The sequence below is a fragment of the Erythrolamprus reginae genome, chromosome 13 (genome assembly GCF_031021105.1).
Source record: "Erythrolamprus reginae isolate rEryReg1 chromosome 13, rEryReg1.hap1, whole genome shotgun sequence".
Taxonomy (NCBI): Eukaryota; Metazoa; Chordata; class Lepidosauria; order Squamata; family Dipsadidae; genus Erythrolamprus; species Erythrolamprus reginae.
In genome coordinates, this window is record NC_091962.1 from 7,499,806 (window position 1) to 7,523,219 (window position 23,414).

General features: G+C 39.9%; 1 protein-coding gene across 1 annotated transcript; it reads right to left on the reverse strand.

The window, feature by feature from the left end:
* Positions 1-8,063: 8,063 nt before the first annotated feature.
* Positions 8,064-22,454, reverse strand: SPDYC (speedy/RINGO cell cycle regulator family member C). The gene is given in 8 exon segments (XM_070766033.1): positions 8,064-8,377; positions 13,382-13,573; positions 13,575-13,664; positions 15,771-15,942; positions 16,779-16,864; positions 19,090-19,148; positions 19,973-20,230; positions 22,279-22,454. Coding segments are annotated over 6 exon segments (777 nt in total). The 5' UTR covers positions 20,187-20,230; positions 22,279-22,454; the 3' UTR covers positions 8,064-8,377; positions 13,382-13,417.
* Between the last annotated feature and the right edge of the window lie 960 nt (positions 22,455-23,414).

Below are 23,414 nucleotides of genomic sequence, written 5' to 3' on the forward strand. Positions count from 1 at the left end.
CCCGTCTCCGCCCGTCCGTTGCAGAGCAACTCCTCCCTCGCTGGGCGTCAGCCAAAGGGAAGCAGCCGGAGTAGGGCGCGGCGGGGAAGCCTTGCGCAAAAACGCACGGGCGAGTTGGAGACGGAAGAGGGGCCTCTCTCTCTCTCTCTCTCTCCCTCCTTCGCCGATCTCCCCGCGTTTCTTGGGGAGACGCAAAGGGGGCAAGAATCGAGGCGGAGAAGGGAGCTGAGTGGCCGGGCTCCTCTTCCGCCGTTGGAAGCGTCCGCATTCTGCCTGCATTGCAACACCCCCGTGGGGAGGCAGCCGCGCCCGGAAGAATTTGGCTGCGCCCCGGAGCGCAAAGTCGGTTTTCACTTCTCTGTGCGTAAAGAGCGCACGGGATGCGCGATCTCCAAAACGGATTACAGCCATTTTAAAGGCAAAACGGCTGGTTTCCCAACTTTCCTCCCCCCTTTTTTTTTGACCTTAGCCTAATGCGGGAATAGACCGGCTGGGTATCAGCCTGGCTGCGCTTAGGAAACCCAGCCAGGGTTGTCTGTCTATATGTCCCCAACGGGGCGCTCTCTAGTGGCGCCCCATCATTCTCTCCCAGCAAGTCTTGCAGTGTGCACGATATACACGTCTGGCTTAGGGGAGGTTTCAGAATTGTAGATTGGCGGGCATCACCACTTTCTTCGGGGCGATCTCGATCCATGGCGGGATCGCCCAGTGGCCACCGCGGGCGCCCGCACGTCCAATCGAGGCGAGGGGCGGGGCCTCCTCGCTGCTCCAACCCCCCGGCCCTTTTGGATTCTCCTTCCCTGGCCGCGTGGTCGCAGCGAGGGAGCAGTTGCAGGGCGCGCAGCCAGCAGAGGCCAAAGCCGCGGAGAGGAATCCTGAAGGCCCGGCAAGTATACGGGGGTACAGAAGGCTGTAGATGGCTCCGAGAAGAACGAGATCGGGCACCAAAGCCCACGCGAGGTGGTCCCCCCCTGTACTAGCAGCTGAGCCCTGGGATGAACTGCTGGGTTTTCACTTGCACCCCGCCACAAAGGAAGAAATTTGGAAGGGAGAATATGTGAACATTTTTTCCCTAATGTTTAGACCGCTGGCCATAAGCGACCAACTTCCAGTTCGCCCTAAATGTTGCGAAGAAGAAAACTGTATATTGCATTGGTTGCGTTCCTTCTTAGTTTATCACGCCGTGGTGGCTGAAAAGGACGTATACAAGTCCCCCGCGTTGATAAAATACCAGGACATTATTCTCAGAATCTATCACCAGTTTGGGGGAACCGCCTGGCGCCAGTATGATAAATCTTTCAGGATGCTGGCGGCGTTTAACAAGTCGCTGCGGTGGGACCGCGTGGTTCGTAACCTGTGGTTGGAAGCTGTCCAGTTTTCCCAAGAGCCCGATGGGCATCGTACGGACAGTGGGCACTACCTGCCACAAAATAGCACCCTACCCAGCTCTGCAGTGTGGCAGGGAATTCAGCCATCCCGGCAGCAGTGCAAATATCGCCGTGGGCGTGGAGGGTGGCGCGAGGCATCCCACGCCAGCATGGAATAAGTGGACGAGGGATTAGGGTCGGGAAGTGTTCCGGTCAAGTTTACAGGCTGCTCCAAAACCTCTCTTGGATTTTCAAACTAAATAGTCTTTCTCTTGCACGCTGGAAAATCGTCAAAGTTACAATGCTGTTGCGAAGGCGCACCTGCCGATCTCACAGGCTTGTGTTTTACAGAGCTATGAATCCTCTCCAAAGAGCTGAGGCAGTTACTGGACATTAGCTTATCTCTGATTCGTGTTAAATCTAGTTTGGCACAGTTTATCACCAAACACCGACAGCTTATTTCTTGGAAGCGACAACAGACGTCCATCTTTCAATCTGTAGTTTACGCAAAAGCGTTGTTCATTTCTGGGCACCTCCGGATGTGAGGTATTAATTTACACATTCTGAAATATCAGATTCAAAGCTTTTTCCCCCCCAAGGTCTCATCCCTTCTTTTTTCTAATCTAAATCTGGCATTTAATCAAGGACCGTCAGCTACCCCGCCAATCTCTGAAGAAGAAAAGGGCCCCAGACCGATTAACTAGGCCAGGCTCATAGAAACATAGATGATTGACGGCAGAAAAAGACCTCCTGATCCATCTGGTCTGCCCTTATACTATTTCCTGCATTTTGTCTTGGGATGGATGGATGTTTACCCCAGGCATGTTTAAATCCAGTCCCTGTGGATTTACCAACCACGTCTGCTGGAAGTTTGTCCCAAGCATCTACTACTCTTTCAGTCAAATAATATTTTCTCATGTTGCTTCTGAACTTTTCAGCTCGAGACACGGTTACAAGGGCTATACTCCAAAGGAACACGCTACTACATTACTTAGGGGCGCTCGCCGCTCCTCCGGCCCTTTTGGATTCTGCTTCGCTGGCACCCGCCCGCCGTCCCCCTTTTGGTTTCAGTGTGACTGCTGGTCGCCTTTGGGGGCCGAGTAGGATTTTTTTACGGCTGCAGCGCCTTTGACCGCGCAGCCGTTTTTTCGCATACTCTACACTGAAATGGGTGGAACCGGACAGGTTAGGGGGTGTTTGGCTACCGTTAGCTTCATTTGGCTCTTTTTAATTTGGCTAATTCCGCCCCGTTTAGGTTTTCACCTCTGCAAGTCCACATTAGTTAAAGGTTAATAAAAGTTACACATTAAACCCAGCTTTGGTGTCCGTGTGTTATTCCACGTCTGGATGGTTCCAGGGTTTCCAATGGGGCACCCCCTTTTCCGATAGACGCCCCCCAAGAAAGGGGGATTTCTAAATCCCTCTCATTTTTAACCCATCTTTAAATTAAATGACCAACTCAAGGTGGTGACCCTACTTCCCGTTGCTTCCTCTGCCTGTTTTTCCCCATGTCAACCTTGTGAGCTGGGCTGGGCTGGGAGGGATTGGGCCAGGCACCCAGCTTTCAAGGCTTAAGGTGGGACTAGAACTCGCGATCCCCTGGTGATTGCTGCCTTATACAACTAAACATGGGACTGGAACTCCTGTTTCTAGCCTCGTGGTTTCATCACTAAACTGGTTTGTGAAACTCTATGCAATGGTTGGATTCAGACAACCACTATTTGGGCCACTATTGTGATGATGGTTTCTGTTTTTGTATGTAGAAATTTAATAAAGATTATTTTTTAAACATAAAAAATATTCTTTATTAAATTTCTACATGCAAAAACAGTCAAAACATACAAAGAGAAAAAGAAAAAAGAATGAAAAATGGACAGACAAATGGGCTTAAAGCATATATGTTGTCAACCATATCGTTGACAATCACTGTCGAGCGACCTGATGTAAGTTATTTATGTCTAGAGTGTGGAATTGTGTATTTATTTTCCTTAGTTCTGAATAGTATAATTGTGTTCATTTTAGGTGTTTCTGAGGAAGGTACGAGTTCATTTTTAGGGGTTTTATGTTCCGTCGATTCATGGTTTCTCATTTTTAATGGGTTGCAGGGGGAGATAAATATACTTTTAAAGTGTTTTAAAAGGATCTTGGGAGTTCCAGTGGACAACCGTTTAAATATGAGCCAGCCGTGTGCAGCAACTGCCAAAAAAAGCCAACCAGAATTGTAGGCTGTATCAATAAAGGGATAGAATCAAGATCACGTGAAGTTAATGCCACTTTATAAGGCCTTGGTAAGGCCACACTTGGAATAGGGCAGCGGTCCCCAAACTACGGCCCGCTGAGGTCTTTTAACCAGCCCGCGGCAGCACACGAGATTTTACCGATCGATATAATAAGAGAGAGAAAGAGGGAGAAATAGAGAGGGAGAGATAAATGAAGAGGAGAGATAGGGAGAGAGAAAGGAAGAGGGAAAGGTGGAAAGAGAGAGAAAGAGAAAAATGAGAAAATGATGGAGGGAAAGAACGAGGGAGAGGAAAATGAAACAAATGAGATAAAAGGAAGAGGGAAGAGAGAAGTGGAGAGGAAGGAGGGAGGGAAGGAAGGAGAAATGGAGTTTGTTGCTTTAAGTTTAAATTTACTTGTTAATAAAGAAGTATAAATTACTTTATTATTTAATTATTAATTACTTATTACTTCTTTATTTTAAATATTGTATTTGTTCCCATTTTGTTTTTTACTTTAACCCTGCTGTTCTGTTCGGGTCTGTGAGACCCGAAATCAAGGTTTGAGACCCTGTAAAAAATTTTCCCTGCATATCTGAAACTTGAAATTTCATGACTTTTCATCATTTCAGGGGTTCTCTCTATGAGAATTTTTTTTGGGGGGTGGGAGGTTTCTTTCTTGCTGAAAAAAAAACCCTCCCTAATGTTATGTTCCCGGGTCACCCTGACCCGGACCGAAAACTCTTCATTTGCAGTGCTTATGTTTGGTCTTTTTGAAAGCTTTTTTCACTTGGAAAGTAGTCTGAACATTTCTTCACACAATGGAATGAAAATTGAACTGAAAAAATTAATCCTTATTGGTTTATTTTGCCCATAAATGTGCCCCCCCCCCGTTTTTGTGAAAGTTTTTTCAATTTATGGATAGTTTTGCTTGCAAAATGCAGTCTATTTTACTGGAGTTGGTGTGGGAATGGTACCTTGAACATTTCTGAATATAAGAAAAATATAAAGGAACTGAAAAAAATGATTCTTACTGTTTTTTTAACATCAGAAATAAGGCCTCCCCCCCCCCTGGCTGCTTGCAACAATTTTCACTTTTTATTTTTTTATGCTCCAAATCCGAAATATTCTTTAAAATCTTACGCATTCATTTACTCAATTTAACAATGCTGATCATCAAAAAAATATTTGTGGGGGTGGGGGAAAATTTTTTTCTTGGCAAAAAAAAAGTCACATTTACTCTGTTCGGGTCATATAGACCCGGATCAAAATGATTTTTTTTAGGTACTTGAATTTGGTCTTTTTGAAAACTTTTTCCACTGGAAAACTAGTTTGAACATTTATGAACATAATGATATGAAAATTGAACTGGAAAAATTGAGACTTATATTTTTATTTTGATCAAAAAGCCCCTCCCCCCATCCTTTTTGAATTTCGTGTCAATTTATATTTTTTAAGGCTACAAATCCCTAAGGAATTTTCCCCCAAAAGGTTTGATATACTAAATTGAACAATCCTGAACATAAGAAAAATATAAATGAACTGAAAAAAATGACTCTTATTGGTTTATTGTTTTATACTCGAGTATAAGCCTACTCGAGTATAAGCCTATTTGAGTATAAGCATGGGGGCCCATTTATGAGCAAAATAAACCAATAAGGATCATTTTTTCAGTTTAATTTTCATATCATTATGTTCAGAAAGGTTCAAGCTACCAATCCCACACCAAAATAGAATAGTAAAATAGAATGCATTTTGCAGGCAAAATTATCAATAAACTCAAAAGTTTTGATATACTAAATTGAACAATCCTAAACATAAGAAAAATAGAAATGAACTGAAAAAAAATGATTCTTATTGGTTTATTTTTGAATATAAGACCATATCATTTTATACTCGAGTATAAGCCTACTCGAGTATAAGCCTATTTGAGTATAAGCATGGGGGCCCATTTATGAGCAAAATAAACCAATAAGGATTAATTTTCTCAGTTCAATTTTCATATCATTGTGTGCAGAAATGTTCAAGCTACCAATCCCACACCAACTTTAGTAAAATAGAATGGATTTTGCAAGCAAAACTATCCATAAATTGAAAAAACTTTCACAAAAACGGGGGGGGGAGGCACATTTATGTGCAAAATAAACCAATAAGGATTAATTTTTTCAGTTCAATTTTCATTCCATTGTGTGCAGAAATGTTCAAACATGTTTCCAGGTGAAAAAAGCTTTCAAAAAGACCAAACATAAGCACTGCAAATGAAGAGTTTTCAGTCCGGGTCAGGGTGACCCGGGAACATAACATTAGGAACTTTTTTCGAACAGAACAGCAGGGTTAAATAAGGTATGTGCAGTGTGCATAGGGATTTGTTCATAGGTTTTTTTTATAGTCCGGCCCTCCCAACAGTCTGAGGGACAGTGAACTGGCCCCCTGTGTAAAAAGTTTGGGGACCCCTGGAATAGGGCATCCAGTTTTGGTCACCCCAGTGCAAAAAGGATGTTGAGACTCTAGAAAGAGTGCAGGGAAGAGCAACCAAGATGATTAGAGGACTGGTGGCGAAAACATAATGAAGAACAGTTGCAGGAACTGGGTATGTCTGGTTTAATGAAAAGAAGGAACAGGGGAGACAAGATAGCAGTCTTCTAATATCTCAGGTGTTGCCCCAAAGAAGAATGGGTCAAACTATTCTCCAAAGCAGCTGAGGGTAGAACAAGAAGCAACAGATGGAAACTAAACAAGGAGAGAAGCAAGTTAGAAGTAAGGAGAAATTTTCTGACGGTTAGAACAATTAATCCATGGAACAGCTTGCCTCCAGAAGTGGTGAATGCTCCAACACTGGAAGCTTTTAAGAGGGTTGGATAACCATTTGTCTGAAGTAGCGTAGGGTTTCCTGCCTAAGCAGGGGTTGGACTAGAAGACCTCCAAGGTCCCTTCCAACTCTGTTATTGTTTGAGGTTGGGACAAAGCTAAGGACCCCCCCCCCCCCCCCCCCCCCGCTATTTAGATTTCCTCTATTATAACCTGATTTTCTGCAGTGTTTGCCCATGGCTAAGCTTGGTTTGATGCTCAGGGTTTGCACACACGCAGCTAAAACACAAACGAATACCACAACCTGTTATTTGCCAAGGTTGAGGAATCTGCCCTATTATGGCAGCTCCAGATCAGTCTCCATCTAATTTGAAATTGTTGCTAGGACCTAGATCAGGGGTCTCCAATCTTGGCAAGTTAAGACTTGTGGACTTCAATTCCCAGAATTCTTCAGCAAGGAAAGTTTTGCTGGCTGAGGAATTCTGGGAGTTGAAGTCCACAAGCCTTAAAAGTTGCCAAGGTCGGAGATCCCTGACCTAGAGGACAAAAGACCATATTCTTCAAAAAATAAAAATAATTTAATAACTTTCTCCCCAAACCATTCAGGAGTTTTTTGCCTTTCAATTTTACTGAAAATCAAACGTGTTTGTATGGGGGAGAAGACTTAAATGAAGGAGTTAAGAGCAAAATGGATGGTTTTCTGAAATAAAGAAATAAATATAGGACATCCTTGCCAGCTATCTGTTTCAGAAACTTCCAGCAAATAAATGTGTTCTCATTCAGACTTCAGCCTCACCTGTCATACTAATATAGTTAACAGAAGGTGTTAATTGCCATTTTTATCCCTGACTTTCCGTTTACTTGATTCTAGTTTTGTAATATTTTGTCAGCTGGCTAAGGGGCCAACAAGGCACAAAGGTGAGGCAGAAATAATTGCAACAAATAGCCATTATATTAGTAAATCCCAGCGACCGATTAGGCCCCACAGAGTGGGCCTTCTCTGGGTCCCGTCAACTAAACAATGTCGTTTGGCGGGCCCCAGGGGAAGAGCCTTCTCTGTGGCGGCACCGGCTCCCTGGAACCAACTCCCCCCAGAGATTAGAACTGCCCCTACTCTTCCTGCCTTCTGTAAACTCCTTAAAACCCACCTTTGCCGTCAGGCATGGGGGAATTGAAACACCTGTATAAATGTTCAATTTATACATGGTATGCTTGTGTGTATGTCTGTTAGTATATGGGGTTCTTTTAAATCTTTAAATATTTTAAAGTTATTTGGATTATTTATGATTTGTTCTATCTTGTTGTGAGCCGCCCCGAGTCTTCGGAGAGGGGCGGCATACAAATCTAAATAATAAATAAAATAATAAATAAATAAATGGCTGAGGAGAATAATTACTTTAAATCCCAGCCCTCTTCTCACTTTCCATTCTTGTGGGCTGCCCCCAAAATTTCCACCATAAACGTCAACTACACCAGTAGGCTAAAAATTGTCAGATTTTCTTTCCCTCTTCGTTTTGCCCTTGTGTCTGAATACCTAAGCACAGGGAGTGTCACTCTTTCATTGACCTGCTAATCATTCCAGATTCCTTTGGGCTAAACCAGTCGTTTATAAAGCTTGCAGTAAAGGTGCTACAAGTGAATCAGAATAAAATGTCAAAATGCATGCCCGTAGCCTGCTCTGCTAGACGTCTTTATTAAAGAGTCATTCCAACTGGCACATTTTGGCATTGTACAAGTCACAATTCATAAACATTTTTTTTAAATATATATATATATATTATAAGTATTGCCGAGGATCCTTTTTTACAAACAGGAAGATAAAGTGCTTATAAATAGAGTGCCGCAGACGGAAGGACATCAATGAATACTATCACTCTGATAGGGGAAATCTGGTATGCCGAGGGGGTCATCAGCCATCAGACATTATGCCAAGAACTGCCAATCTTTCTGTTCCATCTGTCTCCATGGTGGGTCCCTGTAAGACTACCAAAGATTTATGTTGAGATTCAGTCTGTGCAATGCTTCACATTACATTGCAAAAGTTGTACTTGAAAACTGAAAAGGATGAACACAACAGCTATCTGGGGTTCATTAAAATAGCTGCATTCTTTTCCAAGCTGGAAGAGGCATATAAATCCAATAAATCTAATCTAATCTAAGAGATGCTGCTGCCACAGCTGCACTACTCTTTTCGTTGCTGTTTTAATGAGATTTATTTAAAAAAATATTTTGGTAAATTTCAAAAGGATGAATCAAAAGGAAGTAAAGTGAAAGAAAGTTGAAAAAGAACGGCTGTTGGCTTGCTTAAGTATAGATTTTTTTTAAAATGCATTCAACTCTTACTCTAAAATTAACAGTAGGAAAAGGAAGGTGTGTTAAATATGATTTACTATTTGTAAAAACAATAAAAATGGGAGATAAATAATTTTCAGAATCCCATATAATCCTAACCACCAGATTCCACATTCTTACCAAAAATGGCAATGCTTTAATGAAATGGAAATAAGTCCTGCATTCAAACCTCTATGTGGTTCCAGCACTTTCAAAACATAGAAACATAGAAGTCTGACGGCAGAAAAAGACCTCATGGTCCATCTAGTCTGCCCTTATACTATTTCCTGTATTTTATCTTAGGATGGATCTATGTTTATCCCAGGCATGTTTACATTCAGTTACTGTGGATTTATCTACCACGTCTGCTGGAAGTTTGTTCCAAGGATCTACTACTCTTTCAGTAAAATAATATTTTCTCATGTTGCTTTTGATCTTTCCCCCAACTAACTTCAGATTGTGTCCCCTTGTCCTTGGGTTCACTTTCCTATTAAAAACACTTCCCTCCTGGACCTTATTTAACCCTTTAACATATTTAAATGTTTCAATCATGTCCCCCCTTTTCCTTCTGTCCTCCAGACTATACAGATGGAGTTCATGAAGTCTTTCCTGATACGTTTTGTGCTTAAGACCTTCCACCATTCTTGTAGCCCGTCTTTGGACCCGTTCAGTTTTGTCAATATCTTTTTGTAGGTGAGGTCTCCAGAACTGAACACAGTACTCCAAATGTGGTCTCACCAGCATTCTATATAGCGGGATCATAATCTCCCTCTTCCTGCTTGTTATACCTCTAGCTATGCAGCCAAGCATCCTACTTGCTTTCCCTACCGCCTGACTGCACTGTTCACCCATTTTGAGACTGTCAGAAATCACTACCCCTAAATCCTTTTCTTCTGAAGTATTTGCTAACACAGAACTGCCGATACAATACTCAGATTGAGGATTCCTTTTCCCCAAGTGCATTATTTTACATTTGGAAACATTAAACTGCAGTTTCCATTGCTTTGACCATTTAATTCAAAACACTGCACAATAGTCAAAATTATACTGGGGGAAGGGGTGTGTGAGAGCAGTGGGCAGCTACATAAAAGTAATCAAATGATGAATGATGAAAATTCTTGCATTGGGTGGAGCGACAAAATACTGCACTTCTCAAAGATGATGAAAAATTATGGAGGATTCAAAGGTTGGAATCTTTGATGCCGTTTTAGTTGGTGTTAGTAAAGAAATTGTCCAACTGTAGTTTCCTTTCTCTGCCGCACAGTTCTTGCCTTAAAGCCATTCATTTAGTATTTACTCCTATAAAATCTTAACATTGGAAGGGCTAAATGATGCTGTGCTTCGATGGTTAGAGGGCCTAGGCGCTGTATTTGAGCCAAAGTTAAAATAATATATTAATATAAATTACTAGTCCACGTATGCCATGCCATACAAATAAATACATAAATCAGAAGGGCTCCCCAAAGACATCTAATTTAATTCCTGGTAATATATGCCTGATCTACAGGTAATCCTTGACTTACAATCATTCATGTAGTGACCATTTGAAGTTACAGTGGTACTAAAAGAAGCAACTTTCAACAGTCCTGACATATATGACAGTTGCAACATCTGCAGCGTGATATGTGTGCCTTTCGTCCCTGTTCAATTGTCTTTCCTTTCTCTCACTCATCATATATATTTTCTTTCTTTCATATATCCTCTCCTCTAAGTTCACTTTTACCCTTATATATATTACTACATGTCTATTTTTCTTCCTATGTATTTGTGTATTGGACAAATGAATGAATAAATAAATAAATATGATAAAATGGCTGGAGAGAACGTTCCCTGAGGATGGGCTCCAGCTTTCACGAGTCTGAAAGCTCGGAAAACAAAACCTCTAGTCCCAGATCAGATCTTGTATACAATAAAAATTCAGATGCTTGGCAACTGACATGTATTTTTAACTGCATCTCGGAGTCAATGTGATTCTGCTCTTTGACTTTCCCAGCTGGCTTCCAGCAAGCAAAGTCAATGGGGGTAAGTCAGATTTACTTAACAACTGTGTGATCCACTTAACAATTACAGTGATTCATTTCACAATCCTGGCCAAAAAAAATAATAATTCAGAAAACCAGGTGCCTTGCTTAGCAATGGATATTCTGGTCTGGGTTGTGTCTGTTAATTAAGTCAAGCCCAGCTGTAATTTCATCTTAATCTGAACAAAAGGATAAAAGCCAAATTATAGATAGGTTTGGTTGCCGATCAGTTCCGGTCACAATTCAAAGTGTTGGTTATGACCTATAAAGCCCTTCATGGCACCAGACCAGAATATCTCAGGGACCGCCTTCTGCCGCACGAATCCCAGCGACCAGTTAGGTCCCACAGAGTGGCCTTCTCCGGGTCCCGTCAACTAAACAATGTCATTTGGCGGGACCGGGGAAGAGCCTTCTCTGTGGCAGCCCCGACCCTCTGGAACCAGCTCCCCCCGGAGATCCGAACTGCCCCCACCCTCCTTGCCTTTCGTAAGCTCCTTAAAACCACCTCTGTCGTCAGGCATGGGGGAATTGACACTTTCCCTCCCCCTAGGCTTATAAAATTTATACATGGTATGCTAGTATGTATGATTGGTTTCTAAATTGGGGTTTTAAATTAACTTAAATACAGTGATACCTCGTCTTACAAACGCCTCGTCATACAAACTTCGAGATACAAACCCAGGGTTTAAGATTTTTTTGCCTCTTCTTACAAACTATTTTCACTTTACAAACCCACCGCCACCACTGTGATGCACCGCCTCCGGACTTCCATTGCCAGCAAAGCACCCATTTTTGCGCTGCTGGGATTCCCCTGAGCTCTCTTCCATGGGAAACACCACCCCCGGACTTCTGTGTTTTTGCGATGTTGCAGGGAATCCCAGCAGCGCAAAAACGGGCGCTTCACTGGCAACGGAAGTCCGGAGGTGGAGTTTCCCAGCAAGGGGAGCCTCAGTGAAATCGCAGCATCGCAAAAACACAGAAGTCCGGAGGTGGGGTTTCTCATGGAGGGGAGCCTCAGGGGAATCCCAGCAGTGTAAAAACGGGTGCTTCGGCTGGCAAAAGGGGTGAATTTTGGGGTTGCACACATTAATTGCTTTTCCATTGATTCCTATGGGAAATATTGTTTCGTCTTACAAACTTTTCACCTAAGAACCTCGTCCCAGAACCAATTAAGTTTGTAAGACAAGGTATCACTGTATTAGATTTGTTTACATTGTATTATTATTGCTGTGAGCCGCCCCGAGTCTGCGGAGAGGGGCAGCATACAAATCTGATAAATAAATAAATAAATAACATGAATAAATGAATAAATAAATAAAAGTGGAAGAAACCTCTGCGACGCTTCCAGCCAGGACCCTGGACTGGGATCAGAGAAATGGTAAGCTTCATTTCACCACTCTAAAGTTTATCAAGACACTGGCACTAACTTATCGCTCTGGGAATGTCCCGACACTAAATGTTAACCTATTCAACACAGCGATAAAAGGATAAATTCAATTTGCTGTAGGGTGGATGAACAAACAGTGAAGATAATTGTGAAGTGAATAATCTTGTGGGTTGAACAGTTATATGTTAAGATATCTAGAACAGCTATCCGAAGCTAAACAGATCTTTCCATCATGGGAAATCAGCCAAAAAAACATGTTTATTCAGTATCGGTCTTATTTTCTAACTTTTAACCCTACTCTGTTTAAACCAAATGGGCAATGTGTAAGATTGATTTGAAAAAACACATGGATGTTTCTTGAGTTACAACACTTCATTTAGTGACGGTTCGAAGTTAAAAGAAGCACTGAAAAAAATAACTTGTCATCGTTTTTCACACTTACAACTGTTGCAGCATCCCCACATTCAAGTGATCATAATTCAGATGCGTGGCTGGTAACTGACTCATATTTACGACAGTATGTCCTGGGATCGTGTGATCCCCTTTTGTAATCTTCAACAAGCAAAGTCAATGGAAAAAATAAATTCACTTAACCGTGTTACTAATAACTGGAGTAAATCACTTAACACTAGTCACAAGAAAAGTCCTAAAACATTACAAATGTCTCACTTAGTGATAGTAATTTTGGGCTCAATTGAGGTCGTAAATAGAGGTCCAGCTTAAGGCCCGTCCAGTTTCCTGCCACTCCCCCCTTTAATCCCAGCCATCTCGGACTTTTCTGGGCTGCCAGAGGAGCCTTTCGGTGGTGCTTAAGGAGGCTTTGGCAGTCCAGAGCGAACGGAGCTTTTCCTTTCTCTGGGCGCTTGAGAGGGGAGAGGGAATAAACCTCTGCCAGCGCCCAGAGAAAGGAAACGCTCCCTTTGCTCTGGGTAGCGACTGTCCTCCTCCTCCTCTTCCCCCTCCTCCCACCCAAATTCCGAGCTTTTCTTTCTTTCCTAATAGGTTTGCACGCATTATTTGCTTCTACATTGATTCCTATGGGAAAAATTGCTTCTACTTACGAACTTAAGAACCCGGTCACGAAACGAATTAAGTTCTTAAGTAGAGATACCCCTGTATTTCTTTCCTTTTGAAATACAGATGTATTTTTCATTCTTTTTGAAATGTAGATTTCAAAAGGCTGCATTAATAGAAGAGGGTTTAAGTTCAAACGCCCTTGAAGATGAACTGAACACGGGTAGAACTTACTTTGCATCGTAGTGTAGTTAGTCTCCGAATCCAACATTAGGAAAAGACAGCTTCCATATCTCCTTTCAACACTTCGGATGGGAACAGATCACTGGCAGGGGGAGTGATCTGAGCCACATTTGCTTCTATGTCCAAAATGCAGGGAAGACACACTGGGGGCGAAACACCAGGTCCTCTGGGCATGTAGTCATTTTTCGTTCTTCAGGTAACTCCTCAGCGCCCCACTGTGGTGAGATACTCGTTCCCGGGACCAGGCCCAGTGAGAGGGCTCTCTCAGCATTATCTAAGATAACAGGAAGCCTGATAGTTACAAGATTTTGCTTCAAGAGACTGTTATGTCAATATCAGAAAAAAACACCTCCCTTTTCAGGTACAAGCAGTCAGTTAGAAATAATTTTGTTTAACATACACTGAAATTTACTGGCTCACACGGTTAACCATTCACATGCAGGGATTTTTCTGTAAACCCCTATCTCTTTCCTTCAATAAATCTTGCTTAAATTTGGTGCGTGTTTTCTTTTTTATGTCCGGCATCTTCAACTTATTTATCGACATGTAAGATGCATGAAATATGTGAAGTATCGCTAGATTGTATTAAAATGAACATTTGAATCTTGTAGTGTTTAATGTGGAGTATTACGTTCAATCTTACATGCATGGAGACCATAGTTCCCTCTAAGCTGAGCAGTGAGCAGTCGCTCACTTAAAAATCATCATCAACTCAGAGTTTTCCAAACCTGCCCAGAAGCCGAGAGGGAAAGAGTGAGAGGGAAGGAGAGAGGAAGAGAGGAAGAGAGAGAAACAGATAGAAAAAAGAGAGGAAGGAAAAGAGAAAGAAAAAGAATGGGAGTAAGGAAGAGAGAAAGAAAATCAAAATCTAGTTTGAAACTAGCTCAACTATTTAAGTGGCATTTTGATATTGATAGAGTTGCCCTATTATGAGCTCACTGTTATAGACACACAGTACAGTATTTTATTTTGAAATTCTCCGAGGCAAAACAGGGTGGGTTTTTTATTTGTTTGTTTGTTTGTTTGTTTATTATTTCTGTGCCGCCCAGTCCCAAAGGGACTGCCGCTCAGACACTATACTTTTCCGCCCACCCCCCAAAAAAATATTAGAGGGAACACTGATGGAGACAGGTCCAATTCATTCATAAATCTATTTTTTATTTATTAGGTTTGTATGCCACCTACTTGGACGTGGCCTTGTGGTTTTCTTGGCAAGGTTTGTCTTAAGTGCTTTGCCCTTCTTTCTTTTTTCTTTTTTTAATATTTTTTATTATTTTCAAAAAAAGGACAAACAAAGACATACCACATTAAACATTTAAGGAGCTGCCACTGCTCCGCTTGTCGTAGAAGTCTAACTAATACAGAATATAAAAAACTCTAACTGTTACCAGATCTATGCAGAAGTACCACACTTGTGAATTACATTCTTGTTGAATTTAATTCTATATTTTAATATTAAATTTGTTAATTAAATTTCTTTGTATTTTAAAAAATTATATACTTGTATATGTGTATATATATAAAAAGAGAAATAAACAAATTATTAGTAATACAGAGAAAAGAGAAAATAAACACTTCTAAGTTAGTTATAATATAAACTATTTCATTCTATCTTATAATTCTTCAAATAGTCCTTTATTCTTATATATTTAATTTTTAATACTATTTTTAAAATTCCACAATCATATACTTTATCCCATATTTTATAAAATTCTGTTCGGTTTGGTTATTCAAACGTTAGTCATCATGTCTAATTCTGCACATTCTATAATTTTTTTGAATACCTCAATATATTTCGGTATCGTCTTTTCTTTCCATTTCTGTGCAAATACTATTCGTGCCGCCACCAATATATGTATTATTAAATAATAAATTTCTTTTTTATACTTTATATTTGAAATACCCTTCTTTCTTTCTAGAGCTGAGAGTGGAAAACTGGCCCATAGTCACCCAGCTGCCTTGTACCAAAGGAAGACCAGAATTCTTCATCTCCCACTTTCTAACCTGGTGTCTTAACTATTATATCCAAACTTGGTCTGCTAAAAATCATATTTGTGGAAATAAATATGTTTTTAGGGAACTACAAAAAAACTGATAATAGCAAGTATAGACCTTGTATAAACAAGGAAGCTGCCTTACACCTAATGAGGATATTGGGGCATTGTTTTTGCAAACCATCAGGGAAGTGTCTTTTTTCTTACTCAAGGAGAATGCATATTTTTCATAACATTAAATTTCATTCCATTATTTCTTGTTTTTCCTCAGTTATCCTCCATCACTCCCCCACCCCGCTGCCAACATCTACTGCAGTTTCCTTTGCAATAAGGGAAATAAATTCGGCCCTTCCCTCCGGTTTTAATCAGATTAAACTGCAGCTGACCTCATCACAACATCGCCGGCTAACAAATGCTCTGTACTTCATTTTAGCCCAAAAACCATCTCTCATTTTTAAGAATTGTGGAAATTGTTTCCTCCAGTTGTCGCCAAGTGCCCAGGGAAAGATTTCATATTTATAATCTTCGGTGTCTTCTTCCATGTCATTGGCTAAGTACCTATAATTAGGAAAAAGATATGTTGGAAGCAGGGAAAGCCGAAGGGATTCCTTCGGTGACAATACTGCATAATTTTTCAAGAAAATCTGTGTTACTTTCTAAGTTTGAAACACATCACTTTTTACAACTGTACAAAGTTATAATAGAGTACAAAGTCACATGTTGTCCACATTCAAGGACAGCTTGGAGCATGGGAATAGGGTAGTGGATCACCTATCTTTCACTGGTGGTGGAAAGCAAGAAAAATTCCGAATAACAGCTTAAAATAAGGAAGTACCAGAGAACCCCTGCCCACACTGATGGCAAGTACTGTACATAAACAGAAACAACTTTCCCACTTCCTTTTAGCAATGAAGATGTTATCTAGTAGGTAATGAAACATCTAAGACAAACAACCAAGTTCAGAGAGCACTAAGAATTCCATCATTTAACTTTTAAGCTACAGATACCCTCTTCTATTAGAGCAGTGTTTCCCAACCTTGGCAATTTGAAGATATTGGGGAATTCTGGGAGTTGAAGTCCAAATATCTTCAAGTTGCCAAGGTTGGGAAACACTGTATTAGCATACCAAATGGACTTATGCCAATATAATGTGGACTAATGTTTTCCATTTCTACAGTACGTCATCTAAAGATTGCTTATGAATTATTTCTGAATAAGAATGTGAAGTCAATTCTGAATTCAGGGGATCTTTTTCTAGATGAACTAGCCCCAAATTCTGTCCAGATATATTAATATCTTTAAATGGCCTGAGCCAAAAATCTTGGAAGTGTTTAAAGCAAAACAAATAGCTATAGGACAACCATGAAGCTCAAAAGATAAACCGTGCCACTTACAGAGCTATGAAGAGATTGATCCGTGTATATTCTTTTGTAGGCAGGCCAGCTCGTTTAAAGTACATCATAGTCATGGCTATAAGATACTGAATGAAAAAGTGAGTTTTAATATTTTTAAAGACCAGAATTATAATATAGGGACAGGGAAGGAAAAAATCAGCCTAAGTACATGCATAGAAACAGAACAGAAGAGCCAAAATACTACTCGCTTTTATCAGTAAAGCTGTTATTGCTCTGTGAATTTTGAGATAAGGCTTTAATAGTCAAATTACCCTGCTATCACAGAAGATTATTGAAAGCTATTTTGTTATTTCCTTTACTTAAAGAAATCCAAAAAGAACACAAAAGTCACAAAAAACCCTCAACAACACATTTTCAGTTATAGCATCAGGAGCTCTTCTCCTGGGAAACTTCTCTTGATTGGTTGAGTTTGAGTTGCTTAATAACATTATCACTGTAGCTTAGCGCTGATGTTATGTGAACAATTAAGCATGCTGTTGCCATGCTGCTTCCTGGTGCCAACTCAAAAAACAGAAGAACTGCCATTGTGAATTTAAGTCCAAACTAATAATATCACTATTAGCTGAGGAGAACTCATGGTCTTTTCAATTTTAGCTTTGGGTCTTTACCACTAACCAACTGGCTCTAGTTTTGGGTTACCAGTGTCCAATTTAAGAACAGGTTTTATTTTTGATATGCTTCTATGATCAGTACAGCTACAAAACAAACTGACACACTATATTATAATTACTCTTTACATAGTATAAACAAGGAGCTTCTACATTAAAAAAAAACCCAGAATGTAATAACCCTTGATATATAGGTAGCCCTCAACTTACAATTGCACCCAACATTTTGTTGGTTGGACAAGATAATTAAATGAGTTTTGCCCCATTTTGCAATCTTTCTTTTCCCGGTTGTTAAGTGAATTATTGTAGCTGTTATGTTACTAAGACTGTTAGTTAAAAATGTAAGTTGCTTCTAATTCCATTAGAAAGTGGATCTGGCATCCACATTGACGTTGCTTATCAGAAGGTTGCAAGAGGTATGAGGATCCCTGAGTCAGTAGCCAAGTGTGTGAGTTTTGATCATGTGACCATGGGGACACAGTCACATGGGGACTTGAATATGAAACAGTCATAACTCATTTTTTCAGTGCCATTGTAACTTCGGTTACTAAATTAATGGTTGTAAGTTGAGGTCTACTTTTAGATGGGGAGGCATTTTGGGGAACAGAATGTAGAAAGAAAAGAGATAACCAATATAACCTATTTTTCTGGTAGCTGGACCAATATAGTCTGTATAGTCTGGAAGACAGAAGGAAAAGGGGGGACATGATCGAAACATTTAAATATGTTAAAGGGTTAAATAGGGTTCAGGAGGGAAGTGTTTTTAACAGGAAAGTGAACACAAGAACAAGGGGACACAATCTGAAGTTAGTTGGGGGAAAGATCAAAGGCAACATGAGAAAATATTATTTTACTGAAAGAGGAGTAGATCCTTGGAACAAACTTCCAGCAGACGTGGTTGGGAAATCCACAGTAACTGAATTTAAACATGCCTGGGATAAACATATATCCATCCTAAGATAAAATACAGGAAATAGTAAAAGGGCAGACTAGATGGACCAAGAGGTCTTTTTCTGCCGTCAGTCTTCTATGTTTCTATGTTTCTAATATACTCTGGAAAATAGAGGCAAAGGTCATTTTATCCAATGCCAGCTAAACATTGTAGGGTTTTTTTTAAACAACACCTGTTAAGTCTCTTATGAAAACAAATAAACAAAAGCCTATTCTGGAACATCCTGTCTATTTTTTTTTCTTTTTAGACTTTTTAATGTAAAACTGTTATTTTAGATTTTAATTATTAGATTTGTTACCATGTATTGTTTTTATCACTGTTGTGAGCTGCCCCGAGTCTATGGAGAGGGGCGGCATACAAATCTAATAAATAATAATAATAATAATAATAATAATAATAATAATAATAATATTTATTTATTATTTAGATTTGTATGCCGCCCCTCTCCGCAGACTCGGGGCAGCTCACAACAAAGTGAAACAATTTACAACAAATCTAAATTACAGTTTAAAAATATTTTTAAAAACCCCATTTTCTAAACAAACATACATACAGACATACCATTCATAAATTGTATATGCCCGGGGGAGATGTCTCAGTTCCCCCATGCCTAACGACAAAGGTGGGTCTTAAGGAGCTTACGAAATAAGTAATAATACTGTCAATTAAAATTGAGCTGTAAAACTAAGAATACAATATTGAGCTAAATACTGGAAGTGTTAATGCATACCTTGTCTGATATTCTGTAACACGTGTCCATGGACAGGAAGTCTTGTACCAAGCCATCCTCTGATAAGAAATAGAGGGATCTGATTTAAGCTACACAATTCATTATTACAAAGTTTAAATTCAAGTAATACAAACTAACTTATAGTTTTTTATCCTATTTTATAGCATCTGAAAAATATTATTAAATAAATCCACCTCTTGATCTTAACGCACAATAAGAGCATGACATCCTGTTACTATAAAATTTGCCATGCTTACACATTTAGAATCAGAAAAATGGGAGAAAATTGTGAAATCATTAAGAGATTCAATATATTAGCCCAACACCCACCCACCCCCAAAAAGAACCCCACATCACCCTATGTTTGAGTGGGAAAGAGGAGATACAACACTTTCCTGGATATATTTTTAAACATCATTAACCTTACATTCCCAGACATAGTCTTTAGCGATTCCATCTCAAAGCTACCTATTCTAAAAATCTTTTATATTTCCCCAATTGACTTAAAATCAAACATTTTGCCATTCTGAAGTACAAATGGCTTAAATTGGCTAATCCATGATTTACTGGAAAAAACAAATCACACAAGCCTTATACCAGAGCTTGGACAGCAATCATTTTGGATCCTCTAAATCATAATGTGATTTTAATTAAAGATTCATCTGCCCTTGCATTAAATCCCATTTCTTTCTTTAATGGGCGGGGGGGGGGGAGATTTGAAGGCAAGATTTTCAATTTATTAGGCACTGTGCTGATGTACAGAAAATTGGGCAAATCAATTAAGTGAAAGGCTCCCTTTTGCAGGCTAGCTGTGCTGTGAATGCAGTCCATCTCTGTTCCAAGGAGGGCTGAGTCCTAGAACAAATAGATACAACTACTAAACCTAGGAGGTTGAAGAATGCTTCTTGCTCTTCTCTGCGTAGCAGGTAAAATGGCTGCTGCGAAATTTTCAAGGTTGTGGTGGAAAGTTCCCTCTCAAGCCCCTGCGTAGAACCACCAGTAACCAAAGCACCCTGTGTGCTGCATTGTCCTGCGCTCCCTGGCTTCACTACAGCAGTGACTGTAGGAGGAATACAAGTACTATGACTGTCTCGCATTTTTCTTTGAAGTGGTTGATTGTAGAGGCCCCAAAATGGTCTTCCTGGGAGGGGGAACACATTCATGCATCAAAATTTAAAGCAGCCACATTGAATATTACTTTTTATAAACTTTTCCTCCCCGCATTAAACTCCCCCAAGACTCAGCTAGCACTATAGTTAAATTACACTCCAATTTCTAATATCACATTTACCTATTTTGTTTCTCCATGCCCATAGCAGGAAAGTCTCAAACTAGCCACCTACATAATAGCAACTATTTGCTTAACAAAAATGTATATATTGCTGAAAAAATGCAATTATACCATATATACCATATACCCAAGCATCGGGTGGGTAAAAACAGAACTCTACAGTATACTAAAATGTAATAAAAGACAAAGTTATATTTTAGTCTTTAACCAATAAAAATGCAATGAATAAAATGAGCAATATAAAACTGTCCCCTAACAACAAAAACTATTAGCAACTACAGCGCCTATACTTCTCTATTGCCAGCTCTATAGGGACATTTGTCCCCAGTTGGTTACGTTTTATTTAGATTTCTGGGACAGCTCAATAGCTTTTATCTGTGCTGTTTAATAAACAAGATAAATTTTTTTCTCTAGCAGTAGCAACATTTTGCTTCATTATGTGTTTGTTTGCCCACAAATGATTGCTAATAGTTCTTGCTCTTAGGGGATACAGTAGGTTTTTTTAAATTACAGTACTCATTTCATTGACTGTATCTTTAGGGGTCAGTGGCTAATTTTCTGTCTGCAATAAAAGCAACACTTCGTTTAAGATAGCTTATTTAAGGAGAACCAATGTTGCAGCTATTCTGAATTAGTACAACCACAGTTTAATATTAGTGCTGAATTAACCCTATCATCCATTTTTGCCCAAAAGTAGAGAAGGAGAGCCTTGTAGGTTGTGTGTATATATATTTTTGGTAAATTCCTGATACTTAAGTAAAATGGACAGTATAGAAATTTAAACAAAGCAATAGGACACACTGCACTAAGCAACGATTTGCCCCAATTCTGGTATAAATTATTCAACAGGCTTTAACAAACATTCTAGGCTACAAACCACAATCACAAACAATGGTTAAATTTGTGGGCTAATCTAATTATATATTATCTAGGAAAGAGGAGTGTTATTCCTATTTCATAACTCAGTGTACATGGACAATATAATATTCAAAAACAGCTCCGAGTCTGTTTTGAATTATAAGCTTTAAAATCCCATCTGATTGTAGCTCTTATCATGGAAATAAAGAGAACAGATTCATAACTTTGCCTGTAGCTGTTAGATATTTTTTAATCATGAAAATTATAATACAAGCAGGATCTCTTATGGAAGGGATAGGATCTTCCCATAAAATACAGCAAATAGTTTGCTACAAAAAAAATGGTGCTTTATGCTTGTGGTTAAATGGGCCTAAGCGGAGCTCCTCTGAAATTATTCCCAATTAAGATTTACATTTTACTTAACACATTGTGATTTCTAACACCAGCAGGAAGGAATTAAAATATTGCATGGAGATAGACATTTTAAAAATACATTTTCACACTATTTCCAAACACTAAACCTGTCAGGATTGGGATTGTCTCCCAATCTTCAAACCTGCCCCATATTTTTTTATGGACTAGTCACTTAAAAAAATAATAACCTACAAATGGGAAATATTGTTTTGCAACACTTGCATTCCTAATTATATATAAAAAATCATTTCTTCCTCTTTTGAATAAAACCACAGCAGGCACATATCCTTTGGGGACTGCTTTTGTTGCTATCCTGACGAACTGCAGAGAGGAAACACCCCCCCCCCCCCCCCAAGATGTCTTATTTTGCTGTTTTCTGGGTGAAATTGAGCTTCAATTGGGCACACACAAACACACACCCTCAAATCGGAGTGGGCGTACTCAACCAGGGATTTTTCACGCAAAACCCAATGATTAATAGCAGTCTCTATGGTGAGCGTGAAAAACACCAAAAGAAGAGGGAGGAAAAATGGCTACACTTCTCCTCATCATTCCCCACCAAGCCGTTTCCCGCCAAAAATTTCCCGCCCTTTTTACAGCCCTCCCCCCCTTCACCCCCCCCCCACCTGAGCACAGCGACAAGCAGCCAAAGAACAAAAGCAAAGTGGGCGGCTCCAACAGCACCGGTAGCCTCGCCCACTTCTCAGCGCCACAGTTTATAGTCTCGGCTGCCTCTCCGGCTGCACCAATCCACGCTGAGAGAAGGCGGGGATAATTGGCATAAGTCTCCCTTCGTCCGTCCGTCCGTCCCTCCCTGTGTTTCGGACGAGCTGCCAATCAAGCGTTGCAAACGTAGCTACTGCTTTGCTGAGAGTTAAAAAAAAGTTGTTTTTTTAAACGTCAAATTGTGCTTCGCTTTAAGAGATGTTTACTTGCCAAGGCGGGAGTGCTTTGTACATTTAATAACCTTTAAACTTATATAAAATGTCCAAAGATACTTCACCAGAAGAGCCCTTCACTCCTCCACTCGAAATAGACTAACTCTTCCCTACGAAAATAGACTAACAATCCTGGGTCTAGAAAGCTTAGAACTACGACGCCTAAAACAGTGTTTCCCAACCTTGGCAACTTGAGGATATTTAGACTTCAACTCCCAGAATTCCCCAGCCAGCGAATGCTGTCTGGGGAATTCTGGGAGTTGAAGTCCAGATATCTTCAAGTTCCCAAGGTTGGGAAAAACTGGCCTAAAACACAATCTAAGTATTGCCCACAAGATCATATGCTGCAACGTCCTGCCTGTCAATGACTACTTCAGCTTCAACCACAACAACACAAGAGCATGCAACAAGTTCAAACTTAATATTAACCGCTCCAAACTTTACTGTAAAAAATATGACTTTAGCAATCGAGTTGTCGAAGCGTGGAACTCATTACCGGACTCGGTAGTGTCAACCCCTAACCCCCAACATTTTTCCCTTAGACTATCCACGGTTGACCTCTCCAGGTTCCTAAGAAGTCACTAAGGGGCGTGCATAAGTGCACCAGTGTGCCTTTCGTGCCCTGTCCAATTGTCTCTCCTATATCTCCTATATCTTGTCTTCCTTTCATATCTCTTCTCTATTTTTATATCTTTTCTTCTATCCTTTTCTTTATATTTATTTATTTTATTTATTTATTTTATTAGATTTGTATGCCACCCCTCTCCGTAGACTCGGAGTAATATACAGTATATATATATATATATATATATATATATATATAT